The 21803-nt window shown below is 38.8% G+C and overlaps 1 protein-coding gene across 9 annotated transcripts in view; it reads left to right on the forward strand.

Annotated features, from left to right (window-relative positions):
- Nucleotides 1-21803, forward strand: part of FRYL (FRY like transcription coactivator) — a 145038-nt gene that overhangs the window by 51971 nt on the left and 71264 nt on the right. For all 9 annotated transcript variants that reach the window (XM_081019735.1, XM_081019736.1, XM_081019728.1 and 6 more), the window contains 10 exons: nt 6338-6537; nt 10970-11023; nt 11986-12125; nt 12497-12593; nt 13840-13919; nt 14224-14304; nt 15193-15361; nt 16433-16525; nt 18433-18531; nt 19167-19268. In XM_081019735.1, coding sequence (XP_080875861.1) covers nt 6418-6537; nt 10970-11023; nt 11986-12125; nt 12497-12593; nt 13840-13919; nt 14224-14304; nt 15193-15361; nt 16433-16525; nt 18433-18531; nt 19167-19268 — 1035 coding nt within the window. In that variant the 5' untranslated portion in view covers nt 6338-6417. The remainder of the gene's footprint in view (nt 1-6337; nt 6538-10969; nt 11024-11985; nt 12126-12496; nt 12594-13839; nt 13920-14223; nt 14305-15192; nt 15362-16432; nt 16526-18432; nt 18532-19166; nt 19269-21803) is intronic.

Here is a 21803-nt window from a genome sequence, read left to right on the forward strand (position 1 = left end):
CCAGCGATAGACTGGTAGATCGCAATCGACCGGTTGGACATGCCTGCTGTATTGCATGGTGTTTGCACTTCTGAGACTTTCAAATTTTAGCTTCTTTATTTCATATTACAGTGGTACCTCAGGTTAAGTACTTAATTCGTTCCGGAGGTCCGTTCTTAACCTGAAACTGTTCTTAACCTGAAGCACCACTTTAGCTAATGGGGCCTCCTGCTGCCGCCACGCTGCCGGAGCACGATTTCTGTTCTCATCCTGAAGCAAAGTTCTTACTACTATTTCTGGGTCAGCGGAGTCTGTAACCCGAAGCGTATGTAACCTGAAGCGTATGTAACCCGAGGTACCACTGTATTAACTCTGCTTTTGCTTGGATGGTCTACTTTTAGGCAGAATAGTTTGCTATTCTGCTCTCTACCTCTAAGGAAATGATGGATGATCTGAGAAAACCTTTTCTCTGTTGTTCACTTCCAATCCATAGCTCCAATGGCTAATGTGGATGCCAGAAGGGGTGTCTAGTTTTGAAACTGGAATATGGACCCAACCAGCCTAAGGCTCTAAATTCTTCAGAGAATTGCTAGAGGCATTAATTATTGGGCCCAGGTATAATACAAAGGTATTGCCTAATAGAAAAGAAAAACACATCTGAGTCATGTCAGTCTTTCTGTTCCTCCAAGCCCAAATGGCACTGTTCAAAGATATTTACGGTACCTGCCTTGAATTCTTCTCCTTGAAGGGAACAAAGAATCAGTATGCTACTTTATGCCAAGCAAGTCTTGATTCTTGGGTGTGTAATCTGGTAGCACATCATGGCCTTTATCAGATCTGTAGTAGCTGAACACAGTTCTTTAAAAAGAAGCACACAGACAGAGGTGCTGCCATCTAATATGGCACTCATAAAGAGAATTTTCTGGTCCTCGCTGGTCTTTGAGATGGGCGTATTGGCACATTTTCCTTGGTCAGTTACATGGCGTGGAGAGAAAGGGAACAGGAAGAGAAGGCTTCATTTTCCTCCCTCCTTGGAGGAGAAGGGGTGTGACCTAGCTGAGTCTAGGAATCTAACTTTGTGAACTTAACCCCTTTGTGCACTAACCACCACTCATGCATGGTTATGTTTGCACGACTGCCAGGACTGCCTCTTGGCTTCATGTTAGCACTGCTAAGCGTGGGGTGTCTTAAAGGGGCTAGTTGCCTTGGTGGCACACCTCATACAAAGGTAGTTATTTGCCTCTGTTTCGAGGATGTTCTAATACATTTCCTCAATAGGAGCCAAGGCTAGAAGAGTATTTAGACCATTCAGTTTTGTCTCATGATCCATAGGCTTGCCAATTGTGATGAAAGGTTGCTCCAATTCTTGGAGCACTTAGAAGTGGTCCTAGAGTAGTTTATAGACTATGCTAGCAACCCTTATGGAGCAGAAGTGTGACTATCATGTCTGAGCCAGTGTTTTCCACTGTCTTCCAATAACTAGTGTATTCCCTCTCTTTCTCTCTCATATACATCTGTGAGACTGCTTAACCATATCATTATTATATTAGTTTTAATGTCTTCATGAAGTCACTACTATTCTAAAACAGTTTGATACATTTTGAGAACAAAGTTTTCCTTTTGCCACTGTTCGTTGCTTGGATGTATTTTGAGAATTGTTTCCAAAATATACGCACAAATTTCTAAGCAACAATGAATTGGTTCTTGTGGAGTATCTTTCCTTTGTGAGTTACTTCAAAGGATAAGGATAAGCATTTTATCTTTGTATTCAGTTCCCAGGACACTTGGGAAATAGTTGGGAAGTCATTGTTTCAAAAAAAGAGATAGGCAAAAGAACAACCTAGTTGCATAACTAGGCAAAGATGCCAAAAAAATCAATTGGAAAGCTGCCTATTTTTGGAGGGGATACAAGATTGATGCCAGGATTGCTAGTTGTTATTCTTTTTTATTAGAAGATTTTCTTGGTTTACAAAAGTACAAGCATTGTCTCAGATTGTAGAGTCTTTTTATAGATTTGAAGTGAGACATCAGTGTTGTATACAGAATAAGGTTGGGGAGGAAGGAGGTGGGGATGGTAATACGAAGCACATATGTTGGGATTTTATGTCAGCATCACTTCGGTAGGTTCTCTTTCTAGTTCTTCTAAGATGCAAAATGCAAAACAATGTTCCTTTGTTTCTTTTCAATATTAGAGGAAATGCCAGCATTTCATATGTATTATGTATTGTATAACTTTCTCCGGTTAGGCTCATTTGCAAGATTAGGGACCATTTTAATGGTAATTATTGCTTATCACCCAGGCTCAGAGGAAGAGGTGATCTGAAATACTGATTTGCAGCTGCTGTTAATCTGTTTTTATAAGCTTAAATGATCCAGTGTTTCTGACTTTTCTGGAAAAGTCAACTGTGGTGGGAGTGTTCTTTGTGCAACTTGTTTTGACATAATATACAAAACGTCTCTAGGAATGGTAGCTCAACTGGTAAACCCAGACCCAGTGCTGGCCCTGTTATTGATATTTCCAACCACTTTGAACTTGTTATGCTGAAATGTTTGAATTGTATTCCTCTTAGCAGCAGCCTGCTTGGAAATAGCGCATTGTTGGAGGCCTTAATCACCCTTTTCAGAGAAAAGTTGGTCTTGATAAAGTGTGTGACTTTTCAGCTAGCGCTAACTTGCTAGCACAGTGTTTTGTGGGGAAAGCCCCAAAAGATAGTTTTGTAGACTTTTGTTCCCTTGTTTATATAAGTGCTGACCCACGAAGCATTTTGGAGGAATCTTTCCCCAAGGCTAATTCAGCACAATGTCCAGCAAGACATCCTGCAGTATTTATATGTTTGTTACGGTACTGCCTCAACTGCAAAGAAGTGATACACATGTGTGGTTGGCCTGTCTTTTGTAACTTAACATTATTGAAAACAATAGTTACATTTTTTTTTAAAAAAAGTAGGAAACTGTCTGAGTGAGTGTGGCCTGCCCATATCATGACTTGAGCTCTCCTTGAGCTCCATTTGGAGCTCTTTATTCACCAGACTGCCTGCATTATTATTTTATTCATATTTCTTAAATTTGTATACCGCCCTACACCCATAGATCTCAGGGCAGTTCACAGCTTCTCTGCAATACTTTCATACAAGACTTGGCATGGTGTTGTCAACCATGGGGCCCATGCCCCACTTGTGCTCCAGGGTTTTTCCTCTTAACATATATTTGGTTATATCGCAGGTGCTTCTGGGACTGTGAGAGGTCTGCCTTCTCAGGCATTCCTGCTTCCTTAAAGCATTGAAAGTGGGCTAGTCTACTGTCTCTGATAAATGGATGCCTCTAGTAGCTTGAGTAATTATTCTATTACATCAGGGGTAGGCAACCTAAGGCCCGTGGGCCAGATGCGGCCCAATTACCTTCTCAATATGCATTGCAAATTGTGGATAAAATGGACTGTTTCAAGAGGTGGCAAAGAGATATTTCCAAATTTATCTGGCAGGGCAAAAAGCCTAGAATAAAATTTAAGATATTAACAGATGCGAAGGAAAGAGGGGGATTTGCCCTGCCAGATCTTAAACTTTACTATGAATCAGCCGCTTTTTGCTGGCTGAAAGATTGGCTACTTCTTGAAAACGTGGACATTTTGGATCTAGAAGGTTTTGATAACGTGTTTGGATGGCATGCATATTTATGGTATGACAAAGTTAAAGCGCATAAGGCCTTTAAGAATCATATTGTCAGGAAAGCATTGTTTAATGTTTGGGTGAGATATAAGGATTTGTTGGAAAGTAAAACACCAAGGTGGCTGTCACCAATGGAGGCAAAGGCATTGAAAAAAAACTAATATGGAGACAAATTGGCCAAAATATTGTGAAATTTTAGAACAAGTTGGAGATAAACTAAAACTGCAGAGTTTTGACAAATTAAAAACTAAAGTCCGAGATTGGCTTCATTATTATCAAATAAGGGAGGTTTTTAACCTAGATAAAAAGATTGGTTTCCAGGAGGAAAAATCCAAACTGGAAACGGAATTGTTAGAGCCTAAAACTAAAAATTTGTCAAGAATGTATAACCTGCTGTTGAAATGGAATACACAGGATGAAATGGTTAAGTCTGCTATGATTAAATGGGCACAAGATGTTGGGCATAATATTATGTTTGCTGACTGGGAACGGTTATGGACCACAGGTATGAAGTTTACGGCTTGCAATGCATTAAGAGAAAATATAATGAAAATGATTTATAGGTGGTACTTAACCCCAGTCAAGCTAGCCAAAATTTATCATTTGCCCGATAATAAATGTTGGAAATGCAAAGAAAATGAAGGAACCTTTTTCCACCTTTGGTGGACGTGCCCAAAGATCAAGGCCTTCTGGGAAATGATATATAATGAACTAAAAAAGGTATTGAAATACACTTTTGTGAAGAAACCAGAGGCCTTCCTCTTGGGCATGGTCGGCCAATTGGTGCGAAGGGAAGATAGGAATTTTTTTATGTATGCGACAGCAGCGGCAAGAATACTTATTGGGAAATATTGGAAGACACAAGAATTGCCTACCCGAGAAGAATGGCAGATGAAAGTGATGGACTATATGGGACTGGCTGAGATGACCGGCAGAATCCGAGATCAGGAAGAAGGGTTGATGGAAGAAGACTGGAAAAAATTTAAAATATATCTTCAGAAACACTGTAATATAAAAGAATGTTAGAAAAAGGTTGGAAAAGAATATTAGACCGTATTGGCAGACATGGTACAATGGAATAAGTAAATATGAAGTGTAAAATGAGGATAGAGGAGAATTAAATACTTTCGAATGTTAAAATAAGTAAAAGAAAAGAAGGTTAGAAGGATTTACTGGAGATACGATTTAAACTAGAATACAAAGCAGGGAGGTGAGAGGAAGTCATGGAAATAAGTAAAAGGGAAAAAGGTTGTAAAGGTCTAATTTGATTTTTGTTATTTTTTACTGTGATTTTTTGTTTTTTCTTATTTCTTTTTTACTGTCTGTTTTTTGTAAGATGTGTGTGGTTTGTTTTTTTATATTTTTTGTAACTTTAAAACTGGAATAAATATTCTTTAAAAAAAAAAACAATTACCTTCTCAATATGGCCCACGGACGGTCTGGGAATCAGCGTGTTTTGACATGAATAGAATGTGTCCTTTTATTTAAAATGCATCTCTGGGTTATTTGTGGGGCCTGCCTGGTGTTTTTACATGAGTAGAATGTGTCCTTTTATTTAAAATGCATCTCTGGGTTATTTGTGGGGCATAGGAATTCGTTCATTCCCCCCCACCCCAAATATAGTCCGGCCCACCACATGGTCTGAGGGATGGTAGACTGGCCCACAGCTGAAAAAGGTTGCTGACCCTTGCTGTATTACATTCTGTCTGCCTGACCCTTGAATCTTTGATAACTCTCATATTTCAATTTAAGATGTTACAGCACCTGCACATCTGAAAACAACCTTTTGACTAATTGAGTAGCTTAGATAGGTGTTGGAGTTGTAGAGTAGTATCTTTGATTGGTATTAAAAGTGGTGTTAAAATGGCATTAAATGGTATTTAAATGGTATTAAAAGAAAGTATATCTCTTTTGTATTAATTTGAACTGGATTTTCCCCCCAGAAAGGAATATTTTCAGGAGTGTGTCTGTGTTAAAATTGTCATGGGAAATGGCTTTTATTTGGTATCTGTTTACTTTTCTTTGTTTTTCTGATAAAGACAACTCAAAATAGCTCTGTTGCAGCTATTTTCAAAGCGATAATGGTAGAGTTGCCTAAAGCTAAGATTTTCACAGGAAAATGATTTCAGGCAAAATTTACATTGAGAAGTCAACTATATTTCAGAAATCTGTTTGCCCCTAGTGGCTTTGGAGTCAGAGAACAGGACACGTAGAATAATTGTATTTACTTGGCTTTTAAAATGTGTTAACTGGCCTCAAGATTTATGATATGAAAAAGATAAGAGGGGATGGAGGATTTTCAAAGGAAAGAAACGAATTCAAATATGTCAGTACCAGTATTGTCTCTAGAATCCTTTTTATGCTTCCTCATTATGTAAACTTGTCAATGATTCATATCCTTGAATTTAAGAAACATAATCAACAACAAGAACTACACATATGAAAATATGATTGTATCATACTTTTGAAGTACCTTACAAGTATATTTTCTTTGCTGGCTGTATTTGGTTCCTTGTTTGTTGCTAATTAAAACGTAAGTGAGTGGTCACAAAATTAGAGCTTCTTTCCTCCTCTATTAGAGGCATTTATTAATCTGTTAACTTAGTAAAAGGTTTTGCTACTTCTGAGAAATGCTGTGTTGATGTTTCTGATTTTATTTTATTATTAATGATCAATATTTCTTTTCCATCTAGCATCAGCACCAGCCAGAAGCGTTACTAAACGCAGAATTTCTCCCAGCATCAATTCTACCTGGGAAAAGAGAAGCGTCATCATGTCTAATATAACCATTGATCCAGATGTCAAACCTGGTGAATATGTCATCAAGAGCCTCTTTGCTGAGTTCGCTATTCAAGCTGAAAAAAAAATTGAAGTTGTAATGGCTGAACCTTTGGTGAGTTCATTTATATAGCCTTCACTCAATTGTTCATGTTCTTCTGAAATAGTTTAACCTTATTTTGATAACAAGATGACTTTGAAATTGGCTGAATAGAATAGGGTTGCCATATGTCAGGGAAATCCCAGACATGTCCTCTTTTGGGGGGGATTTTCACATTTTAAAGAACAAAATCTGGGATTTCGGGGGAGGGGTGTATTTATTTTTATTTCTATTTTTTATTGGCTTGGGTATGGGCGGCGCGGGCATGGGGTGGCTTGGGCAGCTCTGCAGGCTGTGGCTGCTGCCAGCCTGAGCTCAGAAAGAGGTGCAAGGGCGGTCTGCACACTGTGGCCACTGCCAACCTGAGCCGGGGAAATAAGAATGGTACTAGGAGGATGTCCAGTAGTAGAGAGATGGAGCTCTCAAGCCTGTCCAGCCTTGATGGATAATATTAGAAAGTATTTTAACGAATCCAATTAAATTGAATTGAATTACTATAGACAAGGCATAGTGTGCTACCTCTGCCTCCCACTACCAACAGTACCCACCACAACTCAGTACTTCAGCAAGCCTCCAGATAAAGGTGCAACAAGAGCAGCCGTTAAAAATGTAGAAAGAGCTGTTGCATATAATTTTGTAAACTTGTCTTTTCTGGAACAGGTTTTATAGTGTTTTTTGGGTTAGAGCTGTATGACTCTGAGGTATGCAGCTTTGACTTGGGTAGAAGGACCCTCCACAATGTGAATATTTGGATCATAGTGTGAGCATATCAATTTCAAAATGTAAATATGGCAGCTACAAGAAGTAAGATATCATGTAAGGTAAATCAAGCACTAGAGAGTTTCTTGCATGTTATGATTGACCCAACCAGTGGTTTGCAAGTTTCACGTTCTTTCATCACTAAATTTTAGTAACTCACCGGCTTTTTATTTTAATTATTGCATTACACTTTTCAACTTATGTGTCTTAAGCAACTAAATTTCAGCCTTCAATATAGCATATTGATTAAATGTATCAGCCTTTGGTAATATAATAGTTCCGTCTAGACAATTTATTTAACCCCTGCATGATAAAATTAATTTTCATTGTATGAGAAAATTAGCTGCTGCACATGGTACATTTCTGTTACTACATGAAAAAACTTAACACTAAGGGCAAAAAAAAATCAAGAACGCAGAGCAGCAAAGGTTTATTTTATGATATGCACTGATGATCTTGCATGTATATTATAAGCTGCAGCTTTTCAAAAACCTTATTGTATTGTTTATTGTGGAAAACGGTCGACTTTTGGCAGCCTTCTTCACTGATAAGTGATCAGAGGAAATATAATTCATTTTCTTTGAAAAACAGAATAGGTACAATAAACCACTGTTTGCTCACCTGTTGTAACTCCTTTTACATGTGAACTAAGGCCATAATCGGGCTGATTAGGGCCTTAGTTCACATTTAAAAGAAAAGTCTACTATTTTAGTAGTAAAGTAATAAAATATTATAGATTTATTATAGGCATTGTAACGTCTTCATGTGCCACCTGTTTCTATCCTAAGTAGTTTTCAAGCTTTATTTTTCATGATGCTTCAAAATTTCCAGCAATTGAACATCTTTAACTGCAAAATCTGTAAATGCCACATCATATTAGAACTACTGTGTATCTCAGTTGAGTAACCATGAGTGCTTCTTATTCCAGTTTAATGTAAATATGTTCAGAATTTATGATGAGCCATGACCCCACTCTCATAGGGATGTATTCAACTAACTTTTACCTACTGATATTATTCATGGTCTACTTTGTCTAAAACGTGGGTGGCGCTGTGGGTTAAACCACAGAGCCTAGGGCTTTCCAATCAGAAGGTTGGTGGTTTGAATCCCCGTGACAGGGTGAGCTCCCATTGTTCAGTCCCTGCGCCTGCCAACCTAGCAGTTCAAAAGCACGAAGTGCAAGTAGATAAATAGGTACCTCTCCAGCGGGAAGGTAAACGGTGTTTCCATGCGCTGTTCTGGTTTGCCAGAAGCGGCTTAGTCATGCTGGCCACATGACCCGGAAGCTGTACGCCGGGTCCAGTAAAGCAAGATGAGCGCCGCAATCCCAGAGTTGTCTGCGACTGGACCTAAGGGTCAGGGATCCCTTTACCTTTACTTTGTTTAAACGTTAGTTAAATACAACCCATATGTTACACCACCTTCTCTGACATGACTGTGAGTTGATCAGAATCTTTTGCTTCCAATTTTTATTAACTGTAATTTAGTGTTGTATCCAAATAGTAAAGTGTGGTTAATCTTAGCTATGTTTTTTGGTAGAACCAAGTAGCTCCACAACACAAGGTTTGAAATTAGATGGTTTCAAACAAGCCATCCAGTTTGTCAGGTTTAGACAAAGCATCAAGCTGTGATGGATAAAAAATGGAACAGAATGCTTAACCCCTCTTTGCTGCCATACTGGAGGTGGAAAGCGGAGGAAGAGCATGTGAGCACAAGATTTGCTGCAGCTTTTTCACGTTATGATTAGCCATCATTTTTATCATGATGTTCACATGCAGCCACTATCTAAAACTGCAGAGGTTCCTCGTGTTTGCTCCCTGATCCAGCTTTATTCTTCCAGCATAAAGAGAGAGATGGAAGAAGCAAAGAACTGTGGCTACATTAACTAGATAACAACTCATGATTGCTTCATTTCTTTTATTTTTTCATACATACTTTAACTGTGACCCTGGAAATAATAATGGAATCAATACTTCAATGAGTTGAAAAATGTTTATGGAGAATCTAGTATGTTCCTCAAGAGGCAAAAAAATGAGAAGCAGGGATCTGGTGCATATTGGCCGAACTGCTAGAACAAGTTGTGCTGCTTTTTCACAGCTGGCTGCTTTGGCATGTGCTGAGTACAGTGATAGCAGCAGGGAGTGCCTGCTCTTGCTGTAGGAATTGTCAATAAAGTTGCATCCTAAAGGGAGATCGTACCTTGGCAAATGCATGAACAGAATATCAACAACAAAACCAATAATGAAAAGCAACTGGGAAACTGCTTTGTGAAACAGCAGGGGAGGGATAGGCAATCATTCATACTGGATTTTCCCTCTCCCCCCCCCCCCATTTTGTATTTGTGTATTATTAAACAAACAAACAAACAAACAATGTAAAGACCTGTTTTCAGGATTCAAAGGAATGCTATGAGTGGCTTATCATGTGGAAAAAAAATCACAAGGAGGAAAGGTAACAGGAATGTAATTCTCAGAATGGCAAACACTATGTTCTTCCTCATTCAGTCAGCATTGCAAAGGTCATACTGTCTTCTGACAAGGATAAGTGCTAATGGTTTTCTCTGCCCCTCATAGAGTTGAAATGAAGCTTAGTGTAAGCTAAAATCAGCTAATTATGACCCTTCAAGTGGAGTTGGTACAAACTGGCCTTTGGGGGGGCATTTGTATAGAATTTTGTTCTTGGTGTTTTCAATGTAATGCCCCCTGTGTACTTGTTAATTTTATTGCCCTACTATGCTCACTGTGTGTGGGCTTTTGTAGCTGTTTGTATAGTTCCTTGGAAAACCTAATATAGTCCTCAAAGCAGGGGTGGGGAACCATAGTCCAGGGACCAAGTACACCCCCCGCCCTATCTATCCAGTCTGAAATGTGTCCTTTAATGGCAATAATGCCTCTTGGTCAACTGGATGGAGGATGAAGGGATGTGCATGTGTGACTCCTCTACTATGCCTTCAATGTGGCTATTAAGCGAAATTTCTAGAAGTGAAATAGAAGTGTTGCTAACTTTTTTTTCCTTAACAGGATCAGGGGGTTGCCAACTTTTGCTGCCTGTTGCTATTTCTTTCTCTGTAACAACCAGTTCACTGGGTGACATTAGCTGGGGCGCATGTTGGTGCATGTGAATTCTTGCCCTTATGAATAGTGTGTGATTTCTTATTTAATTAGGTTATTCCTCCTTCCTTCCTTCCTTCCTTTTTGCAGTGAGTTTAGCACTTTCTATTTCAAGTTCGCGTGATGAGGGAGTTAAAGGTACAGCCTTCTCAAAAACTTCATCTAATTCAACCAACAAAAAAATCCCTTCCATTTTAAGATTTTGTTTTAAGGGCTTTCTATGTTCACTCAGTCTCTAAAATGCCTGGAAATTACAGCTGTTAAGGTCCACGCTCTTGGCAGACATTTCATTTAGGCAATATTTATATAGTATGGTATCCTATTCCGTGGTTAATTTCAGCTGCTTCACTGCATTGGAGCTGGATGGCTGTCAATGGCAGTGTTGTGGACCAAAGTCCCAGATTTGTCCATGTGGAATAGACATTTGAAGTGTATGCAACAATTGAAGTTACCATTCTACTTTACAAGTGCCCAACCAATCTGAGAAGAAGGCAAGGATAAGCCTGAATTATTTGGCATTTGGGGTGCTTGATCTGTTGGGTACAACTTGGTGCTTTAACTTAATATTCTAATTCTAGGAAAAGCTCTTGTCCAGATCTCTTCAGAGAGGTGAAGATCTTCAGTTTGACCAGGTTAGAGAAGCTTTCTGTTACAATTTGTTGCTTTCCTTGAAAATAGATTTTGTCTCCATAAAATGGGCTAAAATTTGTCCAAAACATAAATGAAAATTTAAAAAATGAATTAAGCAAATGTTTAATTCACTTTTTAAAATTTTCATTTGTGTTCCATTTTCAAATGTTTCATTTTCTGAAGTTTAGGGGAGGGCATGGCGGAAGAAATCATAGAAGACTTTCAAAGACTAATATCTAATGGATGTGACTTAGTTAAGGATATTTTAATTCCTGTTGATGTTGGCCAATACAAGTGTGGCTGCACTTGTTGGTCAATAGGACTGTCATTCAGTTAGGAGCATCCTAAAACATATGAGACTTAGTTGATCAATTAATCCATTAAAGTTGCATTAAAGCATGAGTTTTGAATTTTTTTATTAAAAAAAACTTGCTTTTTTCATCCCATTAATAAGCCACTGAGGTGCATGCACAGCTGTTAGCCAGACAAGGAAGGAAGCAATTTTAGGTGATTTTGCCCTCACTTTTCAGCTCCTTGGTCCTGATTATACCTGCTCAAATCTGCTCCAAAGTGTTAGGGAAGAGATGAAAATTCCTTCCCATTCTGCTGATGGAAGACTTGCCACCAGCTGAGCGAAATTGTTGGATGCAATCCTGTATCTTTAAAATAACAGGAAAGCAATGCTACAACATTAGTTCTGTCAACATTTGTGAAGACTGATTACTTACATTAGGGATGGGGAACCTATGTCTCTCTGTATGTTCATGGACTCCCAACTCCCATTATGTACACGTTTATTTTTATTCAGGGTTGAAAAATGACAAAGCAAGGCTGTTGCAATATGTAGTGTTGATGTGTTACAGTACGTGTGTCATATCCCAAAAAAGTAAGAAGGGGGGAATGCTGTGAAAAGATGCTGCATAAATAAAAGCACTTTATGCACCCAAACTTTTCTTCTTTACAGTTGATAAGCTCTATGAGCTCAGTAGCAGAGCACTGTCTCCCCTCCTTACTACGTACCTTGTTTGATTGGTACAAACGCCAAAATGGAACTGAAGATGAATCTTATGAGTACAGACCTCGATCCAGCACAAAATCCAAGGGGTGAGTGGATGTCTGTTATCATTACATTTAGGATATAATGATTTCTTACGTTAAACTTGCTGCCTCAATAACAAAGCATTTCATCATGAATGATCTTATTATTGCTATAATTTCCAACTTTGCTTCTAAAAATAAAGTTGGTAGATTCACAAGAGTTTCCTTGTAGGTTTTTCCTTCATAACTTTTTTTTCCCTGCTACTCTGAAATTCCAGATAGTGTGGAATAGCAGGGTGGGGAGGGGCGCAACAGAGTGGAAAAGACTCACTTGACTGGTCGGGCCAACAAATGAAAAATATAAACCATAATATGCATCGTATAAATGTCTTTTTTAAGAGGAAAAGAGTCTTACGCTATGTTTGTTTTTGTTTCAGGGATGAGCAACAGCGTGAGAGGGATTATCTACTTGAAAGGAGAGACTTAGCTGTAGATTTTATTTTTTGTTTAGTTTTAGTTGAAGTTCTAAAACAGGTAAGTGCTTTAAGTTTTGCAATCTATGCGCTGTCTCTAGTAATCTTTTTTTATTTTAATTGTTTGATGAACTGAGTATTTGTGTAGTCTGCCTAAACGCTTATGTGCAAAAATGAGGCCCATGTAAGCAAAGGACACGTGATATTACAGTAATCCTTTTAGCTGTCCAAAACATTCTTTGCTTCCTAAGCTGTTTTCTCTTATACTGTACAATTTAGAATCTAGATCCATTAAATCAAATCTCCCATGTCAGTGAATAAAGAGATGCAAATAGTAGGATATAGCTTCATATATTTAGATCCCTGCTTTCCATTGTGGCACATGAGTTGGCAACTGCACATCTGGACTACAGTACTGTAATGCACTCTATGTGGGGCTTCCCTTGCAACTGGTACAGAATGCCATTACACGGGGGGGGGGGGCGCGGAGTGGCACTCCTTATTGGGCACATCTCAAGCCCACGCTGAGGGGCTCTGCAATGACTGCCTATTAGCCACCAAGCCAGTGTTAAGGTTTTACTGCTTACATACAAAGCCCTAGGTAACACTGGGCCAGGTTATCTCAAAAACTTGTCCTCCTCTTCACTGCCCAGTAAAGAATAGCACTATGACCGGCTAATGGAACCCAGTTAGTTTTCCCACAGTCTGATGATTATTGTCCTATGGTAGCATGGAGGTGGGTTTTTCCACCGGTGGCACTACTGATGAATGCTCTCCCTGCTGAAATACAAGAGGCCCCATCAGTCCTGTCATCCCACCATCTCCTGAAAACACACCTATTTGGGCAAACATTTCCCTAAACTGAACATCTGATGTTGTTATTTTAACTGTTTTAATGGTTGTGCTTTTTAATTGTTTGTTTTATTGTCTATTTTACTTAAGGATGTTTCATGTCCCAATGGATTTGTTATTGCCTGTTTTAATTATGGATTGATTATATCAGTGGTGTCCAAACTTTTTTCAAAGAGGGACAGGTTGTTAAGGTTTTTTTAGGATTTTACCCCAGGAAATAAACTGCCACAGGGGCCAGATTAAACCAACCGGCAGACCGGATTAGGCCCCCAAAACGGACTTTGGACATGCCTGGATTATATAGTTGTAAACTGCTTGGAAGCCATTTTGGTGTATAAGTGATATAAAGCACTCTTCTCTGAGTTGATATGTATTTATCTAATTAACATGCAAGTTATTTCCTGACACAACATTTAAGAAGTAATGTTTAGCAACATGTGCCTTCTGTGTTACAGATACCTGTTCATCCAGTGCCTGACCCTTTAGTTCATGAAGTTCTAAATTTGGCTTTTAAGCACTTTAAACACAAGGAAGGGTAAGCACATTTGGCAAAAAAATGTACATTTCTTTCAAAAGTTCTTAACTTTGATTTGATTACCCAGTGGACATTGGTCACTGTGGTATCACAGATAAAGATACACTATTGCAAATCTTCAGGTTTATGATGTGAATATTTTTTAAAATTGTTATTGGTTTGCTAATTTTTAATTACATTTTTGTTAACCTTCCTTCTAGTAGATGGTGTATCTTTTATCATTGTGCGCAGCATTGTATCAGTTGTAGCCATTACTGAGTATTAAGTTTGTAGTTTTTATTTGTGTACTTCCTTCTATTCACAGGTATTCAGGAACCAACACTGGGAATGTGCATATTATTGCAGATTTATACGCAGAAGTAATAGGGGTTCTTGCGCAATCAAAGTAAGCTGCTCTTTTTACACGAGGTTTCTAAGATTTGGAACATTCTCCTTTGGAACATGTGACTCATGTTCATATGGAAATTTTCATGAGTGGTGATTGAAGGTTGTGTGCATCCTTATCTTAACAATAGCATCTAAATATGTGACATCTTGTAACAGCAGTTCATTGCCATAGCAGCTTCTCTGTTGAAGTGCTTCCTATTTTGAATAGAAAACATGTTTTTTTAAACAGATGGCACTATTAAAGGTGCAAACGAGTTCTTAGAACACTTGAAAAGTAACCCTGGTTCATGTATCACTTGAAACTATCATTCAAAAGTGCACACTGCTCAGCTGTGGTGCTCCTGCCTCTTCACTTCCCGCTTCAGCATGCTGAGAGGAAATAGGGCAAAGGCCAACTTGGCATTACAGATGAATCAGTGCTTGTGCTTTGTTTCTCTCTGAACAAACCACATTGGTAAATCAAGATTTGTTCTTTGTTTACCACTGTGGTTTGTTAGGCGAGAAACGAACCACAAGTTCTGGTTTGCCCATGAAGGCAGCCCATCCTCCAGCTTGTTTCCTCCATGACACACTGAAAAGAAGGAGTGGGGTGGCACTAAGCCCATTCTTTTGAGCAGCATAGAGTAGCACTCAGATTCTTCACAGTGAACCATGGTTTCATTCAATGTATGGTTTGTGATCTGAGAACTGGACCACAGTAGAATGGTAGGGAAAGGACAGCTGTTGAGGAGCAGTCCCAGACTCTTTCCCAAATTGTCCAAATGGCCCATGGCTACCCAGCTTTTTAATGGCAGAGCATAATACATATGGACCAGAAAATCTGTTTTAAATATAAATAATCTAAAGAATATTGAACAGCCTTTGTGTCTGCCTTTGCACGATCTAGGTTTCAAGCTGTCAGAAAGAAGTTTGTCACAGAATTAAAGGAACTGCGACAAAAGGAACAGAGTCCTCATGTGGTACAAAGTATCATCAGCTTAATTATGGGGATGAAGTTTTTCAGAGTAAAAATGTATCCTGTAGAAGATTTTGAAGCATCGTTTCAGTTCATGCAGGTAAATTATTTTATTTTACTTCTTTCGCGCCCTCAATGTGAATAGCAATTAACAGAGCACAAGGGCACAGGTCTCTGCCCCTGAGGAACTTACTATCTGAAATTAGACACAGGAGATATTCAAGTGGGAGAGAGAAGTGGAAGAATATTTAACCTGGCTCAGTTGATTAGTGTGTGGTGCTGATAATGTCAGGGTTTTAGGTTCAGTCCCCATATGGGACAGCTGCATATTCATGCATTGCAGGGAGTTGGACTGGCTGATCCTCTACAACAGGGGTCAGCAAACTTTTTCAGCAGGGGGCCGCTCCACTGTCCCTCAGACCTTGTGGAGGGCCGGACTATATTTTGAAGAAGAAAATGAATGAATTCTTATGCCCCACAAATAACCCAGAGATGCATTTTAAATAAAAGGGCACATTCTACTCATGTAAAACCACACTGATTCCCGGACTGTTCATGGGCCGGATTGAGAAGGCGATTGGACCGGATCTGGCCCCCGAGCCTTAGTTTGCCTACCCATGCTCTACATTTCTATGATTTTATGTGATTGTTTCCATAACATGTGCTTGGCTACAGGCTTTGTATCTAGGTTGCTGAGCTAATGACTTCACAAAAAGCAGGTTTTGAGGAGGGATTTGAAGAAAGAGAGGCAGAAAAAGAATCCTTTAAACAGGGAGGCAATTCCAAGCATATAGGCCCTCAAAGGAGAAAGGGTAGAGTTTTTGAGGGGGAAGAGACCTTTGGGTGCTGGGGGTGGTGAAATTTGAGGACTGAAGGTCATGGATAGGATTCTTTTGTAGTCTTCTAAAACATTAGGGATTGATCCTTGGACATTTTACATTTAAAGCATGTCCTGTATTGCTGAGCCACGCACCTTCCCATAAAACAGCATGGAGAAGCTGCTGCTCCTAATGGTTCCGTGTCAGAGCTTTATTGGGCTCAATTGATTTGCAGCTAATGCATACTAAATATTGGCACTGCATAGCCACATTTGTTTTTATATTAGATTTCTCATATATGAACATGGGAACATGGGAAGCTCTTCATAATCTGTCTACTTGTTTTCTTCCAGGAATGTGCACAGTACTTCTTGGAAGTAAAAGACAAAGACATAAAGCACTCACTGGCTGGTTTGTTTGTAGAAATACTCATTCCTGTTGCTGCTGTAAGTAGATTTCATTCTTCCACAGAAGAAGTGTGTGTGTGTGTGTGTGTGTGTGTGTAAGCACGTGCACACGTGTTTTCTTCCCCCATTTGACTGTGTTGCTTAGACAAAGATCTGGTTCGTGTGTAATAACAGTAAGCCAAAATATGGCTTAGCATGAATGCGTAATCATGACAGTTTCTGGAAAGGAGATTGCAGCTAATGTGCTTCTACCTGTGCCACCCCTTGCGCTGCACTGCTGTGAACTAAGCCATGGTTTGGTTTGACTTAGCATGTCATCTGAACCTAGGCTCATGGTTTGTCTTCTGTAGGCAAACTACAAACTGTAAACCTTGGTTTGCAAGTTTTGTTTACAGTTCATGGTGTATCTAAAGCAAGATAAGCCACAAGCATAGGTTCACACAACTCACTAAGCCAAATCATGACATAGCGCAGCAGAAGGAGAAGCAAAATGGCCACAATATTCTCTCCAGGAGGCTTCCCGCTCACAAATTCACACTAACCCATAGTTTAACTTAATGTTACATGTGAACCAGCTCTGTTCCCCGTGACATACCAGTGATTATTGTGGGTCTGTTCAGGCCTGCAGGTGTATACTTTAAAGTATGGTGGGAATTCATCCAAAGTTACCGTATTTTTCGTCCCATAGGATGCACGTAATTTTTTTGGGGGGGGGGAAATAAAGGAAAAAATTTTTTCCTTTATTTTCCCCCCAAAACCAGGTCGGGGAACAGCGGGATGGTGGCGCTGCGCCTCCCCGCTGTCCCCCGAGCTTGTGGGGCTGGCCGATGTCTGCCCGGTGCACGTGGCGCTCTGCTTCAGGGCACCTCGCGCGCCGGGTGGCAGGCTGCTATCCGCAGCGTGGGGAGCCCTGCGGGAACTCCCGCGGGCTCCCCAGGCTTGCTGATAGCTTCCTGAAGCCTGGAGAGCGAGAGGGGTCGGTGCGCACCGACCCCTCTCGCTCTCCAAGCTTCAGCGAAAGCCTGTATTCGCCCCATAGGACGCACCCAGATTTCCCCTTCATTTTTGGAGGGGAAAAAGTGCGTCCTATAGGGCGAAAAATACGGTAGTTGCTTCAGTTGTCTCAAACCTTCCATTAAACCTGTAAACAAAAGAAGACCAAAGCATTACCTCTCTTACAACTTTGGTGAAATAAATAATATTTTTTCCTTTTTTGTTGAATCTAAATGAAAGCAAAATCATTTTTACAAAATTGTACATATTTTTTAAATATTTGTTTTCAACTTTGTTTTTTATCATTATTATGTAAAATAGAACTCTCTTGATTCGGGATCTTCAAAAAAAGTATTGTTTGTATATGTATGTGGATGCATGCAAATTTCAGCCGATGTCTTGATTAAAGCCAATTAAAAGATCTTCATAACCTAATTATAAATGCAGCTGCCTCTTTAGAGATTGCATACTAAGACTAACTTCAACCTAGTGAGAGTCTTGGCCATATGTGGAGCCATACCATGGGGATAAAGTAGGATCTGATCCAAGCTGTAGCATATATCATTATTTCTAGGTATCAGCCAGGTGTGTCAGGGAGATCCAGCACTTTAAAAATGCAGTACAACTTTGATAAGATCCCTTCCTCTTCCCGGTCCTGATTAGCGGATTGCAATGAAGTGTACAAGAACCTGTGATTCAGAATCACTTTTCTCCATTGATAGGGTTGTATTATTTTTAAACCTAATTACATGTAAATGTTCATTGCTTGACTAACTTTATTGCTGCATGATTTATTGAACATTCATTTCATATGAGCCACAAGACTTAAATGAAATCTGTAAGGTGATTTTAAATGCTTATTTCTCAGAGCCTTTTATCATGCTGTGAATTTCAGTGTCTTTGTTTCCTTTTCTAAAGAGTTCTTTTTGGTCTATTTCTTTATTCGACATTAGGCTGTTAAAAATGAAGTGAATGTGCCATGTCTGAAAAACTTTGTGGAAATGCTTTACCAGACTACCTTTGACCTGAGCTCAAGAAAGAAGCATTCATTGGTATTTGAAAATGTTTATGTTTTGAGTATTTGTACAGAACTCATGCATGCAATTTAGCAAAGTAGCATAGAATCATAGAATTGTAGCCTTGGATGGGACTCTGAGGGTGCTCTAGTCAAACTTCCTGCATTGCAGGAATCTCAACATGCAGCCCCCCCATTCAATTTGAAACCCTACTGAGCCCCACTTAGCTTTGCAAATGTGCTAGCAGTTTTAATTAATTAATTTTATAACGAATGATTTTAGACTGTTGTTTATGCTGTACTTTTGTACTGTTTTATTGTTGTTAGCCGCCCTGAGCCCGGCTTCGGCTGGGGAGGGCGGGATATAAATAAAAGTTATTATTATTATTATTATTATTATTAATGCAGTGCCACTAGGAGGTTAGTAGTCACACAGAAATCAGGAATGGCCAGCGACATAGGATTCAGTAGTTGAATGACTGAGAAGTAGAGCAGTAAGCTGTAGTCTATTTGATTTGAGGATTGTTTGATTTATTCCCCTTCCCCAAGTTTAGTGAAACAGCTTTTTAAACCGCAGAACTCCATAACTCCGTATGGAAATTTTTCAATTATTCTCTTGTGTGCTGTAATTCTGAAAGATAAATTTGACAAGTTATTTTCCTCCTCAAACAGGCTTTGTATCCACTGATCACCTGCTTGTTGTGTGTCAGTCAGAAGCAGTTTTTTTTAAATAATTGGCATATCTTCCTGCAGAACTGTTTGTCCCATTTAAAGGTAAGGACAATTCTCTTAATATTTATGAATGTCTGTGTTTGAGTGCAGCAGACCACCACCAATGCAGCAGAACCTTTTGCAGCAATAAAATACCATTGGTAAATAACTTTATGACACTTCCCCTTTATCGTCATGTTTAGCAAAATAAATGAAATCTGCGTAATTTCAGTCCTGATTCTCTGTGATTTTATTTCCCACTTTATCAATACTGCATATTTCCTTGATATAATATCTTTACCTGTGAGTTCATTATATAATAGAGATTTAAAATCTGTCAGATGCCTCCTAATCTCATGCCTTTGAATCATAATCATGGGTTGTATCTGTTGAAACCCATTGATTAACTTAAGCCCATTGATTTCACTGGGTCTGCTTTGAGTATCACTTAATTGGATACAACAACATATTCTTAGCTTTGTAAATATTGTAAATATTGACGTTAGATATAAATTCCAGAAATTTTTATTTACTGTGATCAAATGTCAAAAAGCTACATGCATTAATTTTGTGATACGTTACTTTCCACCCAGTAAAATTACTTATCAGAGTAAGCTTGAGGAGATTCAGGTGAAATTTCTGGGATAAAGATCCTGATATTTAGACCAAATTTTAATAATACCTGATATTGTTTTGCTTATCGTGTTGTTGTTTTTTAAATACAATATTTTCAAGATAAATCATATTCCTTCTTCCTCTACGTCATGTCTTCCTTCCATTCTTTCTTCCACCAATGCACAATTATTATGTTGGTGCCTGCAATCCCTCTAACCTCAGTTTCTGCATTTTATGAAGGCCAATTCTTTGGTGATTAAAAGGTGATTAAAAATGTTTGACTCTTACTGAGTAACTTCTGTGGAATGGGAATCCTTAAAGCCAGGAAGATGAAAATAAATTTTGGGAGGACTTTCATTTTAATTACTGAAATTCTACCAAACCAAGAAACTATATTTGTTCCAATGCTGTGAATTTTTCCATCTGCTTAATTTGATTAGTCTAAATAACGTACACATTGAGATCCTAGCTATTTGCAAGTTAACTATTAAAAGTACACCAAGGCCCAGCCCAACTTAAATTGCTCAGGCAACAAACCATTCGTGACCAATTTATTATGCTCATGAGCTTGGGGCTTTCTTGAGTGCTCTATGAGGCATGAATATCTGTCACTAGAGGGGGATATCGCCCTGTGCATGCATCAAAGTGCACTCTATGTCACCCATCTAAGACAACAAGGGAGAGCATTCTACATGAAGAAATACACTAGCATCAGAGACTAGAATGGTTATGTATAAGATGGTTCTCCAGCATAATCTTGCCTTCCTACATGGTTTCTATATCACTTTGTTATAGAGAATGGTGTGGGTTCAGTCATATGGGCATAGTAAACATGCCATTTCCATACTGTTAGGGTATGGTCCAAAGACTTGCTTACGGTGAAATTGGCCACAGTTGACCACTTTTGAGTCATGCTTATTTCAATGGAAGAGCTGAAAACATGTTTTCCCTGTTACTGAATTCAAAGGACTTCACACGGTATATATATTTTCATTCCTTTGATAAAATGGATTTAACAAGAATTTTATGTTGTATACAGGCAAAATATTTAATGAATTTCTGCTGGTGATAGGTTGATATTAACAACTGGAGTCTTGTATTTCATCTTGTTATAAGTGTTTCTTGCAGCTGCCTTTGTGAAAACTTCAGAATTGTACCTATGTTTTAAACTACATAAATAATAGTGAAACATTCAAAATCTAGCAGCTAGGTGTTTTAGTGTAGGATCATCTCCACATATAATTTTATATCGTGTCAAGGTTTTGTCTATTTCCTTTACACATTTGCAGCTATTTTGCAATGTCTACTTTTTGTTTGTCTCTGTCTACTTGCTATTGAAGCTTTCTCTGTGTAGCATATAGAGGAGGGATGCTGGTATCTCTCACTTCTTTTATTTAGAAAAACCCTTATTGCTGGCAATGGATGCATAAAATTTCTGTTGTTAGGGACTTTAATTAGAACTCATAAAGCATGTGTTTGATACTTTAACATAGTTTTGTTGACCCTTAACAACACAACATTTTATTATGGGGCTCTGTTCAACAGAAATGGCACATAACATCTACAGTACTAACTGTATATGAGGATTTCATCTCAGATTTCAAACTTTCAGGCTAGAATTTACAACAATATTCCTGCTGTATATTGAGATTTTGATCCCCCTTTTTTTTTTTTAGTTGGCAAATGCCTATAACAATTTATTTGAATTTCTTCCACTTTCAGAAATAATTTGAAAATATAAGGCGGGTTTTTATTTATGTTTTTAAAAAACATATAGTGGTCCTTGGTGCCCTGGCTAATGGCAGAGACTAGAGTATATCTTCCTTTGGTTCTGAAGCCCTAGGGTAATGGGCAGCTGGGGCAGAGTGTTCTTCCTTGAAGGAGGAGTGAAGCAAATGGTCTGTAGCTCCTTTGGCTCATGAATGAAGCTAGGTTGGTCACCCCTTTGGCATGATGTTCTTCCTGGAAAGCAGGAGTGGAGCC

This window comes from Podarcis pityusensis (assembly GCF_964106645.2).
Source record: "Podarcis pityusensis genome assembly, chromosome: 9".
NCBI classification, from domain to species: domain Eukaryota; kingdom Metazoa; phylum Chordata; class Lepidosauria; order Squamata; family Lacertidae; genus Podarcis; species Podarcis pityusensis.